This window comes from Pipistrellus hanaki (genome assembly GCF_964339955.1).
Source record: "Pipistrellus hanaki genome assembly, chromosome: 6".
In the NCBI taxonomy this organism is placed as follows: Eukaryota; Metazoa; Chordata; class Mammalia; order Chiroptera; family Vespertilionidae; genus Pipistrellus; species Pipistrellus hanaki.
In genome coordinates, this window is record NC_140508.1 from 50,286,134 (window position 1) to 50,309,272 (window position 23,139).

Here is a 23,139-nt window from a genome sequence, read left to right on the forward strand (position 1 = left end):
ATACAAATAATATGCTAAGTGTCCCACCATCCAACCGGTCTCTATGACATGTACTGATCACCAGGGGCAAATGCTCAACACAGGAGCTGCCATGATGCACACTGGCCAGCACCATGGATCTGGCACTGACAAATGAACACTCAGCTTCCCCCAAGTGGGACACAGGCCCCACCACCATCCTGGAGCAACACCCCACCAAATCGTAGCCAATGCTGCCAAGATCCCATAGCACAAAATGCAGCCCACAGCCCAGCCCTGTCCAGCCCACCAGGAAGCGGTTGCTATAGGCTCCAGGTAATGACTTCATGTAGCAACTCCCTGCTTCCTCTCCCTAGAGACTAGCGTCTTTGGAGTTTCTTTTCTTTTCTTTTTTTTATGTTTTTATTAATTTTTTTACAGAAAGGAAGAGAGAGGGATAGAGAGAAACATTGATGAGAAAGAAACATGGATCAGCTGCCTCCTGCACACCTCCTACTGGGGATGTACTTGAAACCAAGGTACATGCCTTGACAAGAATCGAACCCGGGACCCCTCAGTCCGCAGACTGATGCTCTATCCACTGAGCCAAACTAGTTAGGGCTCCTTGGAGTTTCTTTATCCCAGGAACACAGGTGGAAACATTTCACACTTTAACCAAATGCCTGTGAAGCATTTTTCCATGCCTCATCTCATTTGATCCTCACAGAAGTCCTGGAGTAGGTAGATAGGAGTCTTGATGGAATCCTATTTTCTTTTCATTAGCCAGAAAATGGAGATTTAGAAAGCTTAGAAACTTGACCCAACTGAAAATTAGTAAGAAATAGTGGACCTTGAAAATGACTTCAGGCTTTCTCACTGAGCAGAATATAGTCAAACACTGCTACAGTTAAATATTTTACCCTTTGCTCTCCCTGTGTGATCCACAATAATAATCTGCTTCGTGTTGATATTTATTGCTGTGTTGCTAACAATTACCTGAAAGAGAAGTTGGGGTGCTTCACTGGGCAGGAAAAAGATTAGCTAAATCAGAAAGCAGGTCTAATTAAGTCTGTCTATCTATCTATCTATCTATCTAGCCATCTATCTATCTATTTAAAGCTCTTGCTGGCACCAATCACATGCATGTGTTTCCATCTGTCATTTTTTATTGTGAATTTGGTTGACACTTCTATTATAGAGAAAGGGCACATGGTGATATTAAAATATTTCTTCTAATTAATGTCCTTTCAATGTGCATGAATCTATGCACCGGGCCTCTAGTTGCATTAATAAAGATAACAGAAACTACTATCATGTTTTGAAATTTATTATGATAGTCTGAAGTCTAGGAAAATCCATTCACAGACTTCTTTAAAAACTTACCTAATTTAAGGAAAATCCAAATTCCTAAGGGAAAAAACAGTTTAGGTGACTATTCATATAATGTTCAAGATCTAACTTTATTAAACACCAAGAAAGACAGTTTATGGAGTCGGACCTATTGAAATAATTCTAGTAGAAAAAACAATAAGATGAAACAGAAAAGACAGCATCTCCACAATGTGAATTGGTCTCCATGAAAAGTCAAACATGACCTCCAATTAGATATATAGCCACATTTTGATTTTCTAATCAAAGAAAAGTTAGTTATGGCAAATCAAACATTGCATGCCTATTATGCAATATAATGCATAAAATGGCATGTGCTAAAATCAGGTACAGAAAATACATACAGGTATTTCCTAATCAGCACATCAACCTGAATTTGGCAATTGAAAAGCACTTGGACAGAAAGAAAGAGCTAACTTCAGGACCTCAGAGGCATTTCACATAATGACATGCCTCCCAGATCTTGAAAGTGAATTCAACAGAGAAATAAAATGAAAACAGCTATTTTCCAATGAGCTAACATAATGTATAATTACATTATTGAAAACATGGAATTAGGATTATTTGTAATAACTTTATCAAAAATATAATTATCTCTTAAAATAACATGACTTGAAACATATTGAAACATCTCAGAAGTCTTAAAACCACTCCTTCCTTACCTACCTGAGTCTTCCCAATTGAGTGTAAACCACAGGCTGGTATTCAGGTGACCTTGGCCAATATTGTCAGTAAATTGGAGTTTTTGACATATGGATATATTTCAATACGGTCTTTAAAGAGCCTGTTCGTGGGGCATCCAAACAACATCTCGCAAGTATTATGGAGCCCCCCACTCACAAGATCCAGCGTGGAGAGTGATGTCCAAGGACAGCAGCAGCCTCCAAGACTCTGCTTCAACATTACCACTATTATCCTTTCTGATTAGTCAATGCTCACTGATAAGAATCTTTTAGAATTACCCCTAAAGGGGCCTATTCTTCTTTTGTTTTCCCATGAAGCTGTTGTGTATTATATAAATACATGCAATCCAGTGTTATTATTATAGTTGGTATAGTTGGATGTTTGTTTTAAATCTCCATCAGTGGATTTCTGGTGCATATGTATTTTTGCATTGAAGTAGCAAATCAGAAGACTTCTGTATATTTAAAAAAAAAAAACTATAGAAGGAGGAGGCATTTGGATGTCTATGGACAGATGATTGTAAAGGGTTCACCTAATTTGTTTTCCTGCCTGTTTGCTGTTCTAAAGGGCCTTGGCATGTAGATATATGAGTCAGAGTGTAAAGGGCCCTATGATGATGTCTAAATAAATAATATAAAATATGGCTAATCACTTCCAAAAATAATAACTGAATGTATTAAAATTGAATGAAAGGCATAAATATAGCCATGCTACTAAATAAACCAGTCAAGTCAATCAAATTTTAACATAAGCAATGTATACAAAAATATGTAGCAAAATAAAAACTTATCTTTATTGTGCTCAATATAATTTTTTTCTATTCATGAGCTAATCACATTCATGGGAGTGACTATTTCTGAAAATTGACATTTTTAAAAATATAGACTATTCAGAGTTATGATAATTATTTATTTTTTCTATCACTAAAATCCCCTCCTCCCCCCATTTTTTTGTATGACATATATAAAGTTAAATTCCTGATGGGGGTGTATGTGAGTAATTAATCTATTGGGTTTGTGAAGTCAGCTTGAATTATAAGGTGTGAATTGTGATACACTAGACTCCTTTGGTGTTTAAAGGACAGAATTCTATAGAATTTTGCAATTTTGAAAATGTTTGTAAGCCAATTTATAATAATTCTCTTTTAAAAATTTATTTTCTAGGAATACACATTCAATATTTTAAAAGTGCCCAAATTATTGAATCAAATTTGATAGTGTGTATATCTTTCAACAGCAGTTAAATATATTATATGAGTTTACTTTACTTATATTTAAACACATCTTAATTAGTTAAGACTTCAGGTATCATATGCATGCCTCAGTATAAGAACAACTCAGAATGGTATAATTTGGGTCCTAAAATGGCTGGTGGCTTGAAAGCATTTATAAAAGACTTTCCTATTCTAAAACAAGAATGCTATCCATAAAATTTTGGAGATAAACCTCAATGCTAAAGGACATACTGATGCCTACAGTAAGAAAGAGTTGATATAAAGTGTGTAAGTCAATTTTTTCACTCTCACAGAAGAAAACATTTCTCTTAACTCAGGTTAGGAAATTATTGTACATTTTTATATATCTTTATATAAAAAGTTACAAGGAGCAAGCAGATGATACAAAGACATGGCGGAGAGACAACAGGGTTGGCGAACGCATGCTTTTTACAATGTGTCTCAGAGAGAGGGTAGTGTTCCTACCGAAATATCCAGAACTGACATGCAGGGGTCTGTCAATTCAGTCATATTGCTAAGTGCTGAAGCAAAAACATTGCTATTGAAGGTAAAATGCCGATTTCAAAAACTATTTCTGAAACTGGGTATTTTCCTTTGATATAAAATAAAGTAAGGAAATCAAGGGTACAGAAGAAAAACCAAAGAATGAGACTGTTTTTATTGCCATCTGGTCATTTTACTCATTACTTCTGGCTGCATTTAATCCTAATACAACAGACATGTATCCTCAGTCCAGAAACCTCTGGCTGCTGATCCCAGGGTCCACATTTTCACTGTCGCATGTTCAGACTCACTCAGGACGACTATTCTCAAGCAGTCTATGTAATAAAAACAACGTACATGTAACACCAAGTTCATCCCAAATTGTGTTGTTGTTTTTTGTTTTTGTTTTTCACATATCACACAATATACAATTATATAAGAGACGTGAAACAACATAGAAACAAAGTGGAAATGAAAGTAAAAGTGAATAATAGTCTGAATCAGGAACTAATTTCTTCTTCAAGTTTCCAGTAAATCTCAAAATGTATTTAAATACTAAGGAGCACTTGGTGGCCAGCAACCAAATTACGAAATGAACACATCATTGTGCAGCGGGGATGTCTTGCCGAAGAAATAACAAATGTCTGTAATTCTTAAGTTTGGGTAAAGGCAGTGGAATGGATTTAGAAATATGTCCACTTTTCATAATTCACTATAGAATTCTCTTTGCACAGTGCCCATGTTTGTATAAATAGTTCTTCTCTGAAAATGAAACACAGTTAAGACAATTTCTCCCAGTGAAAAATATACACAAATACTATACACCGATTTATTAAGGTTATCTAGACTCAAGGTCATCTAGATTCTAGAGCATGGAATTTCATCACCTATCTTAGGAATAGTTGGTAGGTTTGAAGTGTTTTTTAAGCGATTAGCTGTCCAACAAATTTTATTGGAAACAAATTAGTCTAATATAGATATAGACTATCAAGTGATACAAGTTAAACCATTCTGATATTTAATGACAAATAAGAGACACACAAAGACAGCTGGTATTTATGAAACATTTTACATTGTGAAGCATTCAATATAACTTGCATTTAATTTTCATGACATAAGCTACATATACATGCAAAAATATGAGTGCACAAATTGTATGAAAACCACAAAATTTTTAGTGTATGAATTTGGAGTAAAATATTGTCAAATTATTGTCTCGGTATTAATATATTGAGACAATATTCAATTTTTAATTATGAAAATCATGGATTTCTTCTGGTATTTCTTTAAAGAGGTCACTAATTCTTGTATCTTTACCTTAAAGCATGTAAAATTTATCTCAATTAAACATCCTTTTCAATAACATTGCAATACAATGCTTGATGGTAAGAATATGAATATTTATTTTAAAGATACAGGCACTAAGAACCATCCTTCCATCAGCATTGAATCCATTCTATGAAATGTTATGAAACATGTATTTAAAGAAATAATAAAAATGGCTGTTCCCTAAAGAACTGCAAGACAGTTGCAACAAAACAAAACAAAAATGAAATACAACGAAGAAGGAGAAGAAACCAAGGGCATTTGCTTACCTTGAATTTTCTTTTTAGACCCTAGTGGTGTTGTATTCAGATTCATGTTTGCTTAGAGACCCAATGAGGCAGAACCTGGAATGTTACGGCTGTTTCATTCAACAAAGTAATATTTGCACAAAAAATAAATGCACACACAAATATTTACTTAAAAGCATTCGTAAAAATTCAACTATGAAAATAGATTTTTGCTCTCAGCATGCAAAAACATTAAATCAACTAAAATATTTTAGGTTTTGAAAATGTATGGTGAATTGAGAAAGAATTTACATTTATAAAACAAACCAAATACTAGTAAAAAAAAACAAACAGAAGTAGGGGGAGTTGGGATTTAAAATATGTTTCCCTAAATTTAAATTTTCTTTTTCCCAAAGTTTTATAAATCTTAGGGCTAATGATACGATACAGATCACATTACCTTTAGATTAAAATAAAAATGAATCAAATGTTTCTACTAGCTGAAACCGGTTTGGCTCAGTGGATAGAGCGTTGGCCTGTGGACTGAAAGATCCCAGGTTCGATTCCAGTCAAGGGCATATACCTTGGTTGTAGGCACATCCCCAGTAGATGTGCAAGAGGCAACTGATCAATGATTCTCTCTCATCGATGTTTCTAACTCTCTATCCCTCTCTCTTTCTCTCTGTAAAAAAAATCAATAAATTATATTTAAAAAAATGTTTCTACTAATCTTTGCTACATTTAAATATAAAGATTAGTATTTTAGCCGAAACCGGTTTGGCTCAGTGGATAGAGTGTCTGCCTGCGGACTGAAAGATCCCAGGTTCGATTCTGGTCAAGGGCATGTACATTGGTTGTGGGCACATCCCCGGTAGGGAGTGTGCAGGAGGCAGCTGGTCAATGTTTCTCTCTCATCGATGTTTCTAGCTCTCTATCCCTCTCTGTAAAAGATCAATAAAGTATATTTTTAAAAAGTTTTTTTAAAAAAGATAAGTATTTTAGTATACCATGGTCTTCTATGCAATTTGTAATATTAATATTATGTAATATGTGGAAAATCATATTTTCATTTTTAAACCAAAAATATAATACACTATATTGAAAAAATGTGATATTTCTATATTAAAACTATTCAACAGGATGGGCTAATCATCTTGGTAAGGAAATTATTTCCAAATATCATTCATATATTAAAAATATAAATATTGATTGGGACAATGTGCAAGCAAATTATCAATGTAAATTTGTAATATAAATTAAAGCCTAATTTTTTGTAGAAATAAATGCTATGTGTGTAGAAATACGTGAAATATCTTTGTTCAGTATGTGCTCACAAGCACAGGGACACATATGGGGGGTTTGGAAGAGTATGGATGGCACTGAGAAGGAAAAAGAGGAAAACATGGAGACATTGGTTTAAATCATTGATAAAAAGGAAAACTGAAGAATAAAGACAGCCCCGCTAGGGTGGCTCAGTGGTTGAACCAGGAGGTTACAGTTTGATTCTTAGTCAGGGCACATGCCTGGGTTGCGGGCTCCACCCCAGTAGGAGTGTGCAGGAGGCAGCCGATCAGGGATGCTCTCTCATCATGGATGTTTCTATCTCCCTCTCCCTTCCTCCCTGAAATCAATAAAAGCATTATATATAAATTTCTTTAAAGAAAAAAATGAAGACAAGACAGAACTCAATATTCTGGAAGCATTGCAGTCCTCAGGTGAGAGCTGTCATAAAATATCTACTGATACTGACCGCTGGACGGCTTTCTCGTGGCGGGACAGCCTGTGGCTCGTGGTGGGCACCTCCTCGATCTCGTCGATGTCGCAGGCGTCCGCAGCATCCTGTGAGTAGTTGTGTTTCATGACCAGGATGTTCCTCCTGTTCGTGGGCGGGGCGAGGGGTTTGATGGGCTGGGGCGGCATCTCCGTCAACACGGACGCGTCTCTTGTGCTGAGGTTGGTGCGGCTGCCTTTCGCGCTGGACAGCTGGGATCCACAGTGATGGTCATGGATGCACTTGGAAGAGGACCTCCGCAGTTTATGGTAGGTGTCAAAGTCATCGCCCAAGTCGACAAAGTCGGCCGTGGCTCCCGTCCCTCGGAGAGTGCATAACTCGTAGTGAGGGGGCTCAAACACCTCCTGGAAGACCGTCTGGTCAAAGTCCGACTTCCTCTGGACATATTTTTTACGAGGCTGTTTGATCTGCACGATGACGGAAATGATAATGAGGATGATGACAATGCAGGACGTCACCCCGATGACGGTCCCACTGGTGTTGGTCAGCTGGTCCAGCAGGCCGGCTTTCCTCTTTTCTGTGGGTTGAGAAGAGTGAAAACAAATAAAGACAGACACAGCCCACCGGGTATAAGCACGGCAGTCACAGCATCTACTGACAACTTTAGGATGAACTGGGCTGAGCATGGAGTTTTAAAAATTAAAAATGTGCCGAAACCGGTTTGGCTCAGTGGATAAGGAGTCGGCCTGGGGACTGAAAGGTCTCGGGTTCGATTCTGGTCAAGGGCATGTGCCTTGGTTTTGGCACATCCCCAGTGGGGTGTGTGCAAGAGGCAGCTGATCAATGACTCTCTCTCATGATGTTTCTAACTCTCTATCCCTCTCTCTTCCTCTCTATAAAAAAATCAATAAAATATATTTAAAAAATTAAAAATTAAAAATGTTTGCTGGTAACACAAAGTGATATTTATAAATAAATCGAAATGTTCACTTTTTGCAAGGACCTTATTGTCTAGCCTCAAACATAGCCAACATCCCTGCCTTAATGTAAATTTATGTTTGGAAAAGGTCTTAGAGACCATTTGAATGACCTTTGGGAATGAGATCTTAATTTTAAAAGCAGTACATTTTTCCCCCCTCAGAGATATAAGAAAGCCCCCAAACTCAACCTCTGGGAACATGACTACACCTGTATTTGTGTGAGCAGTAACTGTATTCTGAACCCGAAAAGTAATTAAACTTCAAGACAGACATTTCTGGGGTGAGGGCATGGAGGCATCTGTAGGCCATTTCCCCAATGAAACAACCTTCTTTGATAAAAATTATGTTTAAAATCCAAACAAGTTATTGTCTGGGAACTTGTCCTAATGGTGAATGGAGGTAGATTTATTTATTTTTTTTAAATCTCCTCAATTTCCTGAAGGTCAGTGACGGTCTATTGAATGGAAGCTTCCAGAATGGAGCCACGGCACCTCCCCAGGAGGGCAAGACACCAGCATTTCTCTCCCCCATCGCTACTGCACATGCTCCATCTCAGGCAGGGGTGGTCCTAGTGTCTGGGCTCCTTTCCTCCTCCCAGGCCCATTGGTAGCACTGAGGCTCAGACACAGGTGCAGAGGGTGAGGAGGCCGGGCCCCCACTCACAGAGGGAACCATCTGGAGAGGCCAGGGGAGGAGACCAGGGCCCTGTCCATAAAGGGATGTTACTCTAAAACAGCTGGCCACTGTCCCTGTCCCTTCATTTTGCCCATGAGACAGTCAGACCACAGCTTCCCCTGAAGACTTATTCTAGTTGGATCAGAGTGTGGAGGTGCCAAAGCCAATGGAAATCTCAAAAACAATGGAAATGACCAGGATGGTATCAAGAGTCTTCACAAAATATTTAATTTCCCATTGATTCCAAAATGGTTCCTGGGACACAAAACTGATCATCACCACTTCTACCTTCAGATATTTGATGCTGGGTCTCTCTTCCTTATTGACCACAGGAACCACGGCTGCTGTGGTAACATTTCTGTTTCTACCCAGAGAAGGTGGTGTAGTAGACGATACTGGACTTTGAGTAAGAAAAAGTTGTCTGCCTGCTTATCCTTTGCAAATTGGTTCTTACTGAATCTGTATAAAAGATGTCTGGCACTTTCAACTTCACTGAAACATGCAAAATTTATAACCAAGCCAAGGATTGGAAATGCTGTCTACAGAAACGGGCCTTTGTGCATCAGCCAGAGTGGGAGCAGGGGGTGGGAGCTACTTCCATTGCGATAGAAGAAAAGCGTTTAGGTAGTTGAGTTGAGTTTAAGTGGCCAGAAGTAACTGAATGCTCAAACATGCCTTCAATAAGCCTTATCTGCCAAAACCGGTTTGGCTCAGTGGATAGAGCGTCGGCCTGCGGACTGAAGGGTCCCAGGTTTGATTCCAGTCAAGGGCATGTACCTTGGTTGTGGGCACATCCCCAGTAGGGAGTGTGCAAGAGGCAGATGATCAATGATTCTCTCTCATCAATGTTTCTTTTTTCTTTTCTTTCTTTTTTTTTTTTTACAGAGAGGAAGGGAGAGAGATAGAGAGCCAGAAACGTCGATGAGAGAGAAACATCGACCAGCTGCCTCTTGCACCCCCCCCCACCGGGGATGTGCCCCCAACCAACGTACATGCCCTTGACTGGAATCGAACCTGGGACCTTTCAGTCCGCAGACCGACGCTCTACCACTGAGCCAAACCGGTTTCAGCTCATCGATGTTTCTAACTCTCTATCCCTCTCTCTTCCTCTCTGTAAAAAAAGAAAAAAAATCAATAAAATATATTTTAAAAAAATAAGTCTTATCTCTAGAGTATGTGTGCTGTATGTACTCAATGAAGACAAACTGGAATAATGGCAGGTGTAACCCAGATGAAGGGCACCGGGTCTGATAGGAAATCCCACACTGCATCTAAGCTCCAAGTGCCTTTCCACGTCCTTGCAGGCTCTCATATGAGGATACCTCCATGAGCGTTCAAGGGCTCTGGAGAGTCCACTGTGTGTTAATGAAACTTCTGGTGCCAGCACCTGAAATGGCAAAGAACAAGACTTCCCAATGGATGATAAGACACCCGAAGTTCATAAGAGCCTCTCTACACTCTGTCTTTGTGACGGTCTGATCCATAGAACACTGGCATTGTATCCTTCCCACTCAGATGGGGGAGTCTGAAGCTCATTACCTTTGCAGTGGTTTTCATCCCACGGATACACACAGTTCTGGAGCCCGTTGCACACCAGGGTGTTGTTGATACACATGTTACTGTGGCAGAAGAACATGTTGCCTTCGCAGGGAGCTGAAAGCAAGAAGAGAGCGATGAAGAAATAGAACTGAGGCTTGGTAGTAAATCACTCCCAATGCAAATCTAAAAGCAGAAAGATAACAGTGATGATTCACCCTCAACTTGAGATAGAGGATCTGAACTTTTATTCTCAGAAATGTTGCCAAAGGGTAATTATTTCTTGAGTTACTAACTGAGCTGGTGTCCCTCTAGAGGTGTCCAGCTTATAAAACAGGCATAGAGATTTTCCATCATAAAATGAAGTCCATTATCCATACAGTTGTTTTTTTTTTTTTTTTTTTAACTTGGTGCACTCATTTAGCAAATCTAAAGTGGCTGAGTTATGCTTTACATTATATTTGTGTAAACTTAGCTATACTGAGCAAAAAGACTCAATGGAAATACTGAAATAAGTTTGAAAAGTACATGCTTACAAATTACTAATGAAAAACGTTACATATTAGACAAAACCCTATAACACTATTTAAGCAAATGAAAAAGAGAGTGCCATGGAATCCAGAACAGGGGAAAATTAATTCCAAACAACATAAGGAAAGGATATATTATTCTCATCGACTTTTAACAGATATATGGTGGTGTAATTAGCTACTTTGCATTAATTTCACACATTCTGGTAACTTTAGGTATCATGGTCCATGATTCTCAGATTACAATGCACAAGTCAGGGTGCTAGAGGAAGCTCTAAGAAGATTTATATAAATATGGGAAATTTGGTGACATAAATATGATAAACAGTGAAGATTTTAATATAGCAAAGTAAAAATGTTAGATATGACTTCAATATTAGAAAGTGCATTTCTTTCATTATCATAGTAATAGAATATTTAGAAGAATGAGCTTCTAGGATAGTATTGCATTAGGAATCATGGTATATAGACAGCGCTTTATGCTAATTCTTGTTTTTACCTTTATAATTATTCCACATACCTCATATAATGTAATTTCAGTGTTTACCTTTTCCATAACAGTTTCTGTGATCTTTGTAAGAACAGACACTATAAAAATTCTAGATACAACACATATTCAGTACTACATGTAATTTACAGTGGAAATCAATCAGCAAAGCGTTATTAATGATCAATATTATCTAATATACTGCAGTCATGCAATAATGAATTTTTCAACTTCAAACTATATAGTGCAGATATTTTAGAAACTTACCATCTTTCAATGAACATTGACCTTTGAACACATGGGTTTGAAAGGCACAAGTTCATGTATACATGAGATCTTTTTTCAATAAGTACTGTAAACGTATTTTCTCTTCTTTATGATTTTCTTAATAGTGCTTTAACTTCTCTAGCTTAGTTTATCGTAACAATTCAGTATATAGCACATATACAAAGTATGTGTTAATCACTGTTTATGTTGTTGATAAGGCTCCTACTCAATAGCAATTAAGTTTTGGGCGAGTTAAAAGTGGGAGAGTAGGGGGTAGTAATAACCCACATTCTTCAAGGGTCAACTGTATTTGCTATATTAATCAAAACGGTCCAGAAAATTCTTGCAGAAGGCAAATTAGTATATTTTAATATGCTTAGAGGAATTCTTAAAAAACAATACAGTCAGGTCTTGAAAATCAAATCAGTAGAGCAAAGATCTGGCCAACTCCAGCAAAGTGGATCCTGGCCAGCCACCCCTTCCTCCAACCTCACTGCTCCCCCCCCCCCCCCCCCCAGCTGCTTCTCAGAACAGAGTTCTTTCTTCCTTCTGCCTTGTTTGACTTACTTTAGGTCCCTGGTTAAAGAGTAAAGATATGCAATAGTCATTTTAAAAAAGAAAAAAGGATTATAGTGTAGAGAATGTTCAGTAGTCATTTAGAAAAGTATTCTGCTTAAAATTTTATTGGGCCAGTGGTTTGTAAGCATCATACAATAAAACTTAATGATCCAGTATATTATTGCAAAAATCTGCTTTTTCATAAGTAGCTAAAATTGAATGTCTGTAGTCCACAATAATGGCTGTTGCAGAACGGATATGGCCGGTTTAGCAGATAATGAGTGTTGTCAAAATGTGTACCAGGAGTTTTCTGTGAATTGATTGGGATGGCTGCAAAATGATTTAGTGAAACTGTGTAAGACATCTATTGCAATCGTTTTGAAAGTACAGTTATCCACCAAGTAAAGAATACCTTTAGAAGAGCATACATATTTATTGACCTTCTAGAATAAGTTGGAAAAATTATTATAATTACCATTAAATAGGATGGGTTTATAAAAATTAATATGTAAAAGTGACTTTGCATTCTTTAATTGAGTGAAATACAATAGTGTGCTCTTAAAAGCACTGAGATTTGAATTCCAACTTCTCTAAGTGTAATCTTGTTCCATATTCTGCTGTTTTATAGCAGTGAAAGTGTCATATAAACTCCCAATCAGTGTCCCAGTATTAGTCACTACAGGTTGGGGGTTAAACTGAAATGTAGTAGGTAAGCCAGGACTCTCAATAAATCACATCAGGACCTACTTATTCACATCAAATGATTATGCAAATGTGCCAGTAAACTGCAATCATCCTTGCTCTTGAAAATTAATATAATTCCAGGTACCATCCCACCTTTTCCCCCTACCTTTGCTATTATACATTGACTGGCTATGCAAACAATACAACAAGAAAATCTTGTAAAGGCTAAGAAACAAATGTATAACAACTTACACTCCTAGAACAAAAACCAGATTTGTCTCATAGACATCAGAAATAAAATCAATTGGAATCTGAATTTCCTCCATCTTGTATTTCTGAATATTTCTCTCATATAAATCCAGATATACATTCAATCATGAGTGTTTCATTTCTATCTTTTGCTAAAAATAATAGAATGGCACCTTCCTGCCTCCCAAGTTAAGGTATGTTCTCATTGGTCTTTCAAGGATGTCAGATACACTCTATCATTCCCATCACTTCCCACGGCTACCAGCACACTCCTGGTATCTCTAGGGCAGTGATCACATGCCATTCTCTTCCTCTCTATACCCCGGAATCCCCTTCCCCACTCAGCTATCCAAACCATATCAGAACTGAACTGCACTATCAATGAAGCTCTGAAATATTCCAGTCTAACAGAAAGTTATCTTTTGCTTAAATCCTATTATGGTTTTTTAAAAAGCTCAACACTTAGTGTATGTTTATCATCTTTCCCGCAAGTTCTTTTTGGCTAAAGGCATGACTTAAAAGGAAGATAAACTATCTAATCAAAAAATGGGCAAAGGACCTAAATAAGACACTTTCAAAAGAGGACATACAGAAGGCTCAAAGTCACTAATCATCAGAGAGATGCAAATCAAAGCAACAATGAGGTACCATCTCACACCTGTCAGAATGGCTACCATCAACAAATCATCAAATGACAAGTGCTGGTGAGGATGTGGAGAAAAAGGAACCCTTGTGTGCTGCTGGTGGGAATGCAGACTGGTGCAGCCACCGTGGAGAACAGTGTAGAGTTTCCTCAGAAAATTAAAAATGGAGCTCCCATTTGACCTAGTAATCCTACTTCTAGGAATATATCCCAAGAAAACAGAAATGCCAATTAGAAAGGATATATACACCCCTATGTTCATAGCAACACAATTCACAGTAGCTAAGATTTGGAAACAGACTAAGTGTCCATCAGCAGATGAGTGGATTAGAAAACTATGGTACAGCTACACAGTGGAATACTATGTATGCTGCTATAAAAAAAAAGAAGGAATATTAACCAATTGCAACAGCTTGGATGGAATTGGAGAGCATTATTCTAAGAGAAATAAGCCAGTGAGAGAAAGATAAATCACATGATCTCACTCATATGTGGGATATAATGAACAACATAAACTGATGAACAAGAATAGATCCAGAGATAGAGAACCATTAAATATGAGGGAACCAACCTATGAGGGAAGGTGGGGAGTGAGGGGGTAAGAGATGAAACAAAGGACTTGTATACATGCATATGAGCATGACAGACAGTAGAGGGGTGAGGGCATGTGCTGAGGAGTGAGAGCTGCTGGGGAGAGGTCAGTGGGGGAAAAGGAATTTAAATAAATAAATAAGTAAATAAACTTATATTTTAAAAATCTCTTGCATTGCTTACCATTTTAGGTGTGTAGTAAATACTCAACAGATAATATTAATTGGTAAATATTACTGAGAAGAGTTTGACGCTGGCTAGGCTGCACACCTTAGTATCCCAGAGAGCTGATTCCTCTGACAGGTGTGTTTGCAGGTGGGAAATTAACCTTTAGGGCCATGGTTTTCAAATAGACCACAAATTATGATACTCTTGGAATCTGAACCTCAGTATCATTTATTTGCTCTCTTACTATTGCAGAGAAGGCATGCATTCTACCATTTTGCAGAGGGTGAATTCTACTTAGAAATTCAGTATGCAGATATCAATATATATTGCCTCTTAAAAACATCAACTTTATTTCCTAAGTTTATATGGAGGAAACTTGAAGTTTAGGTTTACTTGTAATAAAATGGCAGCTAAGAAAGCAATAGTCAAATTTCAGAGTAACTCAGGCAGATTCCAGGATTTATTTTTTTTTAATCCTCACATGTTCCCATTCTTACCATGAGGTGGCAGTATGCACCACATTTTGGTAAAATAGCATTTCACTCTATCATGATGCTTAAATCATGAATGCATCTGGGGTAAACAATATTTATATCTATTTTTTCCCAGATTCTTAAAAAGTAAAAACTTTAGAAGGAATTAAACAAAAGAATTCTGAGCATATATGAATTATGTAAAGGAGCACAAGATAAAAAAAGAAACCACAAAATGACAAAAAGGAAGTTTTATTTAAAAATGTAATAATCATATAACATGCTATTATGTTAGAGGTTTAATCATGATGTGTCATCAGTTTTCAGTATTGTGTCAGATGGTTATAAATGTTGTTCCAATTGTAACTCAATTGTGTAATTCAAAGGCTTTCAATTTATAATGCTAAAGGCATTAATACTCATTCTAACAGAGATATTTTTTTCTCTCTCTCTCTAGTGAATTTTAAACTCAGAAATCTATTAAATATTATTCAGAAAATAGTAAAAACAAAATGGAAATAAAAGTGTCATGTTTTTCTCTGAAATATTAATCTTTGGAATATCTCTGCTTTATGGTTAATAATACTTCATTGGTAGATTAGTTCAAAGCCAAAAAACATCAGGTTTCATCAGGAAAATCTGGAAATAGAAGTGATGCTCGATCCTATTTTTCTTTAACCATAATGTCATTATTTAAACAAAAAAACTTACAGCTTAAGGTCAGGTGCTTCCCTGAAAGTACCCCAGCCACCATCCCAAATCTCCTATCCATACATATTCTCCTTGTTTCTTGCTTTCCTCAAAACCTTCTCTTTTAACTCCTTTAACTTGAGGTTTGTCAAAAGTTCACAATCCCCTTCTGTCCTGGGCTGTGTATGCACAGCCTCACATGCGTGCGCACACACAAACTCACACACATGTGTACATGTGTATGTGTGTAAACACACAGTCTCACACACTCACATATGAACATATACACTCACACATATATGTGATCTCCTGAACACACTCATTTTATTATTTACTTCCCCGATCTTAAATCAGAATGAAATGGTCACAACACTGTGTGGAAAGGCAGCCCAGGAGAATAGGCACGTGCCCCTGCTTCATTTCTTAAATTCAACTCTGACCAGCTTTTAAGTCTTTGATTTATTAAAACTTTCTGATATTCTAGGTTTTCTAGAGCCCACCACTTTTGTTGCTTCAGAGATGAGAACAAAGCTTAACATTATTATAACTCTGTAGAGCTTGCTGCTAAATATCATTTTTAATAGTAGTGTTCTAACTATAGAAAAAAGCAAATGTAGAAAATACATATGTGGCCAGCAGAAATAACATCACAATAAAAGCTTTTTCTTGTTATTCCCAAAATAAATGGAAAAATTCTCTCTGCCATCTACTTTAAAGTTAAAATGGCCCCCGGGCTATTCAATCAAAAGAATTGACATTTTACTTGAGAAATGATGACCAGATTTGAGGCCAGAAATAGATTTGTGCATCTTCATTTCATCTCCTTTATAATCTTCATATTTTTTTTAAAAATCAATACCTGCCTCTAAAATTCTATGTTCTGATGTGACTTGGTTATCGGTAAAAATATCCAGTATTATTGAGGAAGATATACTTTAATCTCCTTTTTTTAATACAATAAATTCTATTCAAAAATTTCAAATTAATAGCAATCACAATAGATCCCTCCAAATATTTCTGCTAAAATTGCATATTCCTACTCTGGCAAAAATATCATATTAAGAAAAGAGAAACACCTTCATGTGAAAATTATGTTCCATGGACAGAGAACATTCCCTTCCTGACAGAGGGCATGAACCACCTCATGATTTAACCATTACTATTTGGAGTGCAAGGAATTATTGCACACTTTATACTATGATTATGTCTACCTTGGGTCAGCTACACAATTTATTCATTGTATGCATTGAGACGTGACTAGACTCTCAATAAGGAGAATGCTGTATCTCTTTGGGGTCTAGACTTTGATTATTATTGGGACTTGGACATGTGGCCCAGGTTTTGTTCCTACAACTGATGAACACACATCTAAGAAAGCCTTTAGTTTAGAAATGTTCTGTTAAAGGTGCTGTATTTCATTTCATCATTGAATGTGCCAATTCCCACAAGGAGAGCTTGTAAGAAATAACTATTAGAGCCAAGCATAAATGGACTACTTTCAGGGCTGTGATTCTGCAAGTTCAAAGGCTGACCATTTAGAATAACTGTCCCCATCTCCATACGACAAATGCATACTGCCTATTTTCAGAAACAGATAGAAAAAAACAGTGTCTATAAAGTCAAAAATCAAAGAAATCAATGTATATAATATCCTAAAATCCCACCCAAAATTACAAGGAATAAGCTGCCTTCATTCATGTTCACAGGATCCCTGATAGATCCCTGCTCTACTTAAGACAATGTTGATCTCAAAATTTCAATGACAATTCTGCACAATTTTCTAAGGAATTCAATAAAAAACAGCTCAAGGTCATAAAGTATCAATCTAGCCCATCATCTTAATAATTAAACTATATATTCATGTTTTAAGAACAATTTTTAAAAAAATATATTTTATTGATTTTTGTACAGAGAGGAAGGGAGAGAGATAGAGAGTTAGAAACATCAATGAGAGAGAGTCATTGATCAGCTGCCTCTTGCACACCCCCTACTGGGAATATGCCTGCAACCAAGGTACATGCCCTTGACTGGAATCGAACCTGGGACCCTTCAGTCCCCAAGCCAACGCTCTATCCATTGAGCCAAACCGGCCCCGACTCAAGAACAATTTAACCAAGCCATTCAAACAATTGCCAACTTTAAATGATTTTAAACACTCACCACTAGTGTGTATTTTTTTTAGATCAACAGATGTGGCCATCTCTATCTATATTTATGTCTATGTCTACATCTACATCTACATCTATATCTATAATTTTTAACCTAGTTTAGAATTTTGATATATAGGGCTAAATTGCCTTTTTGAAAACTTTTACTTTCCTACTAGCCTATAGTATTTCTTTATTTCACCACATCAATTCCAAAAGCAGGTATTTCATTATTGTTATTTTTTAAACATTCTGATGGAAGAAAATGATATGTCATTCCTATTTGATTTACATATCTTTGTTTACCAATATGTAAAGTTGTTTGTTTCCTTTACCAAGAGCCATTTATGCTTCTATATAATTTTTTCACTTCATTTGCCCCATTTTCTATTGGTTTGCCTATAGAACTTTTTCATATTGTCTTATATAAACTTTATTATTTAAATCATAACAATATTGACTCACTGACTCTCCTTTATGCTGCCATTTGGTCTCCAGTTCAGTGTTTCCCTTTTTTATTTTACCTATGTTTATATATAAATGCATATTTAAAATTTTGTAGGTCTGTGTATAGTGATAGTTTCCTTTATCCATATTATATAATATAATCTATATCTATTTTAGAAAGATGTACCAAAATATGGCACATTCTGCAATTTTTTCAGCATATTTTGTATATTGCTGCTAATTGAAATCTATGCCATCTGTTACTTATATGGCTGTATGACATATATAAGTGGATATTTTTATATTAACACAGAGGTCTTAGTACTTTTAAAATATACAAACTCATAATGGTGAGATTGGAGATCTATATCAATAAAACATCAATTTACATTTTAGTTTATGCTATAATTGGTAATATTGCTTCCTCTACTGGTAATATTTTCTTTCCTTGAGGAAGCACATAGTGAATACAATGACTTTTGATCTTAGAATTCACCCCAAATATGTAAACATGTTTGGTCTTGGTTTTTCTGGTGGGAAAATTAAATATTATGGTTGCAAGTTGAGTATAATTAATATTTTGGTATATATTCACCACAGTATTACTGAACACTGTGTACTTTTACATTGATTATTAAATGATAATCTCTCTATATTTTTTTTCCATTTAGGATCCATCAAATTAGTTAACTGAGGTGATATGACAATTTTATTTGTGTATCAAAAAATTAGGAATTTGTTCTATCCAGTGTAGAATGCAAATTATGTGCACAAGAGGCAGATGGCAGGTTTAACAATGTCCCAGACAAGAAAAGATAATAACACTGAGCTGTGAAATAATAATCAATCACCTCACAGAAGAGTAGAGATCCAACTAAAAAAAATGATGGAGAAAAATCTCTACAAGGAAAGATTTAGACTTTTTAGAACATGCTTTAGAGTACATAACTTACTAATGTAAATGAGGAAATGTGTGGTGGGAGTGTGGAGCAGAGTACCAGATATAATTGAACATTTTTTGAAGTAAGTCACACCCTTGAATTTAATTTGAATAAGTGTGCTAGCACCTCAAAGGAAACAAGCATCTTATCCATCTGGTTGCCATCAGTGCCTGGGTGTTTCTGTGTTTACTGAAGGGACAAATGAATGGATTGAGGAATACAATTAGTATAAAAATGAAAACTTACTGATGATTAGATTAATAAAACTATAATAGATATCCAACTTCAAGGTTAAGCTGATGTTGGGGTGAATATTTTTCTTATCCTGCTTACAGTTACATTTTTCTATATCTCCCAAACTATGAAATTAAAAATAATAATATAGTATTTAATATATTTAAGTAATATATATTAACATAGATAGATTGACATTTGGATTATCCATCACATTAAGTGAATGTTTTAGTCTTCTACTACTGATTAACAAATTATTACAAACTTACAGGCTTAAGACAAGACCCATTTATTATCTCAGTTACGTAGGTCAGAAGTCTGGTTTGAGTGAGTTCTCTCCTTAGGGTCTCAAAATGTTAAAATTAAGGCTCCGTTAGAGTATTAGAATCGTGGATTGGGTTCTTATCTTCCAACCTCATTCAGGTTATTGAAAGAATTCAGTCCCTTGGGGTTTTAGGACTTCAGTTCCTGCTTTCTTACTGGCTGCCAACTGGGGGACAATCTCAGGCCCTGGACGTTCCCCACCATTCTCTGCCAAATGGCTCCATCTATAACATGGCAATGCGATCCCTTAAGGCTAAGAGTATTTTCTACAGCTGAGAGTTCTGGCTTCTTCCATCCTGATGTTTAGACCTTTTAAGGGGCATAAAAGTTATTACTAATATCTTTTGTATATAATTAGACCAGTCAGGAAAGTTTCCTTTATGATTAATTCAAAGTCAAGTGATTAGGGGCCTTACCTACTTATATAACAACCTTTTGGTCACATAATGTAACATGCTCATGGAGTAATACCCCATGATATTCACAGATTTTTATTGCACTCAAAGGGATAGATATATATAGGGCTTGTTCACCCAGAGTGAAAATATTGGCGTCATCACAAAATTCTGCTTAACATAGGCAACCCGCTGGCCCCAATGCCTCATTTCCCTCTCAGGTACAAAATACATTCACCCTTTCCCAAGGCTCACAAGAGTATCACTCCATTACAACATCAACTCAAAGTCCAAAATACCATCCTAATTTCACCAGCTCAAAGTTCACACTTTCACCATCTCAATCATCTAAAATGGCACAAATGAGGATCCTGAGAGCAGACCTTGAAGAAGCCTGACCTTCAGTCCCAAGAGTATAATTTCTCTCTAAGTATGAACTCATGAAACCAAAGAGACAAGCTACCTGCCCCAACACTCCCAACACACAATGGTGGGACAGCCATAAGACAGCATGTATAGAGATTCTGGTTCACCAAAAAGAGAGTGAACAGAAGCCACTGGTCCATGACAATTTTAAAATCCAGCAGGGGAAAATCTTGGATTTTTCTTGATTATGTTTCAGGTTCTAGGACTTAATCTTCTGTAGCTGTGGACTTTTCCCGCCAACTCTTGCTTCTGTTGTCTGAGTCATCCTTTTTTTTTTCTCATGAAAAGTATCATATGTTTGCAGCTGAGTAGTTTTATCACTTGCTTCACACCATTAGGATTTTGGTTTTCTGACAATCTTTCTGCATTTTGTACTTGCTGTCCCTTTCAATCCAAGTTGACAGTGTTTGTGCTGAAATAATTTTCTCATGAACCCTGTGGACCTTGCTTAAAATTCACTAGGTTTTGCTCTCTTTCACTAAAGTCACACCCATAAATCTGTTTGCGATCACCCTTTGTCTCTCCTTGGCTCCCACTGAGATCATGGAAGGTCATTACCTTTAATCCTCCAGGAGGCCTTCTGCTAGGCATACCATTAACCTCTCAAAATGGCCTTTTAGTTACTAACACTGTGATCTTTTGATATTTCTGATGATTAAACAAAGGTTGCATGATTACGATGTTTAATAAGTTTTACAGTTCACTTCAGAATATATTTAAATGTGAAGTAAGTGATCTTTCTTAAAGAATACAAGTCACACTTAATACTTAAAAATGTTCCAATCTCTTTTGCAGTACCTCTATCTGTGCCTATCTCAATTGGATAAACACCAAAGCAAAACCACAAAGGCAATGATTAAATTAGTTTCAATGGAAGATTATTGTAAAGTTATGAGATAATCACGAAGAATGCCATTGTAATACTCGTCATTCAAATGAGAGCAATCACCTGTTACTGCGTAGGAACATAAAATGTAGAGTGCTTCCTTCCTGTGGAGGAAGAGTAGTCTGTGTCTTCTGGATTAATCATTGAAAAGTCCACCCACTTAAATGACTTCTGGAAATAAATTATATGCCATGGAAACTTATATTCAAGTAGGAATATTTCTAACATTATATGCACAGTATGATATCATTCACTATTTCTTATATAAGAAAAAAAATTAAATACTCATAGATCTTTATCAATCTTAGAGCTGGAAGGGACCAATATTGCCTGAATTTCTTTAAAAAATGACAAGAATTTTGGGTATTCTTCCCCTTCTCCCCCCTTAAATACCTTGCTGAAATAAAGATGGACTATTTCTAACATTTTGATCAACTATTGAAATGAAGAAATAGATAGCAACCTGCTTTTTAAATCTGCAATAATGCTGGGAAAGTTATTCAACACACTCTATGATGATATCAAGATTTAAATAGACTGAGTGACATTCAATACTTCTGGGATCCTAGAATTCTTGAACTGGATAATTAGAGAGGAATTTAAGATCTGAACTATTTATTCACTATATGAAAGAACTGTCTGATAGCTTTAGTGTTTATGAAATGAAAAAAAGATGGGCTACTGTGCCTATCATTGAGAAATCCTTGACATTTCAGACACATTTGAAAATGTTTAGCTTCAAATTAAAAGGTGCCAATTTGTTAAAGGTAAATTTCTCAGTATTATTTTCTATTTGCATTCATTTATTATTATTCAAGGTTTCTGAAGAATATCCCAAATATATATCTATGAATATGACTCATTATTTGTTAGAACACAATTTTCTGAAGTTACTATGCTTTGCACTTTAGTCTGGGTATCACGCATTGTGCCATTTTATATATTTTCTGAAACTTTTTATATTTACTCCCTTCCCAAGCATTTCTTTCTATTTGCCTATTTTAATAGACACGCTGTAGGTGCAGACTTATTTGAAATAAATGGGACTGCAAGATAAGCTTACTGAAGAAAACCTACCAAATAATTCTACATATGTCTTTAAGATTTACACTCAAACTTCATCAGACGCTGCTGTATCAGTTCTGTAAGCTTTGTAGGAGCTCAGCCAAATACAGAGAACTCATCATTTCCCAGCCAAATAGTGGCAATTGTCTTAAGGTTTTGATACATGAGTAGTCAGAATGTCATGTGTAAAACTCTCTCCTGTCACTGGATTCCAAAGAAAGAAAGGGACTTTCCGCGATTTCAGTAAGTTACCCTAGCACACCCTGCTGGGCTAAGACTGCACCACTAATGGCTATGAGATCTGCATCACTGCACGCATGGGAAGGACAGCCAGCCCAGAAGCTTACGTTCTTGAAAGGATGTGAAGAGCATCTGAAATCGGCTGTTCCGACTGCCCTCGTCCGCCCACATGCGGATCACCCCCAGGCCTGTGCGCAGCATGACGTCATTGGCCACCGTGCTGCAGAACTTGGCTTTCAGGTCCTCCACTGAACTGCTGCCGTCGTACACGGCCACGAAGTTCCTCTTGCATTCATTTGAGTTCTGCATCTCATAGTCCAAGAATCGCAAGTAGATCTGTAACACAAAAAGGACACAATAATTTCCCTGAATCAAAATGTGAAAGAAGTACAGTATGAGAACTCCCTTTCTCTTTCTCAGACTCACAAGACAGTCTTGATTGCAATCAATAGTATTATTTTTCCCCGTGG

General features: G+C 36.5%; 1 protein-coding gene across 4 annotated transcripts in view; it reads right to left on the reverse strand.

The window, feature by feature from the left end:
* Positions 1 to 1,269: 1,269 nt before the first annotated feature.
* The window catches only part of NETO1 (neuropilin and tolloid like 1), an 89,225-nt gene continuing 67,355 nt past the window's right edge, over positions 1,270 to 23,139 (reverse strand). For 3 of the 4 annotated variants that reach the window (XM_084888309.1, XM_084888311.1, XM_084888310.1), the window contains 5 exons: positions 22,777 to 23,005; positions 10,228 to 10,341; positions 7,052 to 7,610; positions 5,344 to 5,418; positions 1,270 to 4,510 (listed from right to left, as the gene is read on the reverse strand). In XM_084888309.1, the coding sequence (XP_084744435.1) occupies positions 5,358 to 5,418; positions 7,052 to 7,610; positions 10,228 to 10,341; positions 22,777 to 23,005 (963 nt within the window). In that variant the 3' untranslated portion in view covers positions 1,270 to 4,510; positions 5,344 to 5,357. Of the gene's footprint in view, positions 4,511 to 5,343; positions 5,419 to 7,051; positions 7,611 to 10,227; positions 10,342 to 22,776; positions 23,006 to 23,139 lie in introns of those variants that run through there. The other variant, XM_084888314.1, reaches the window with a different exon arrangement.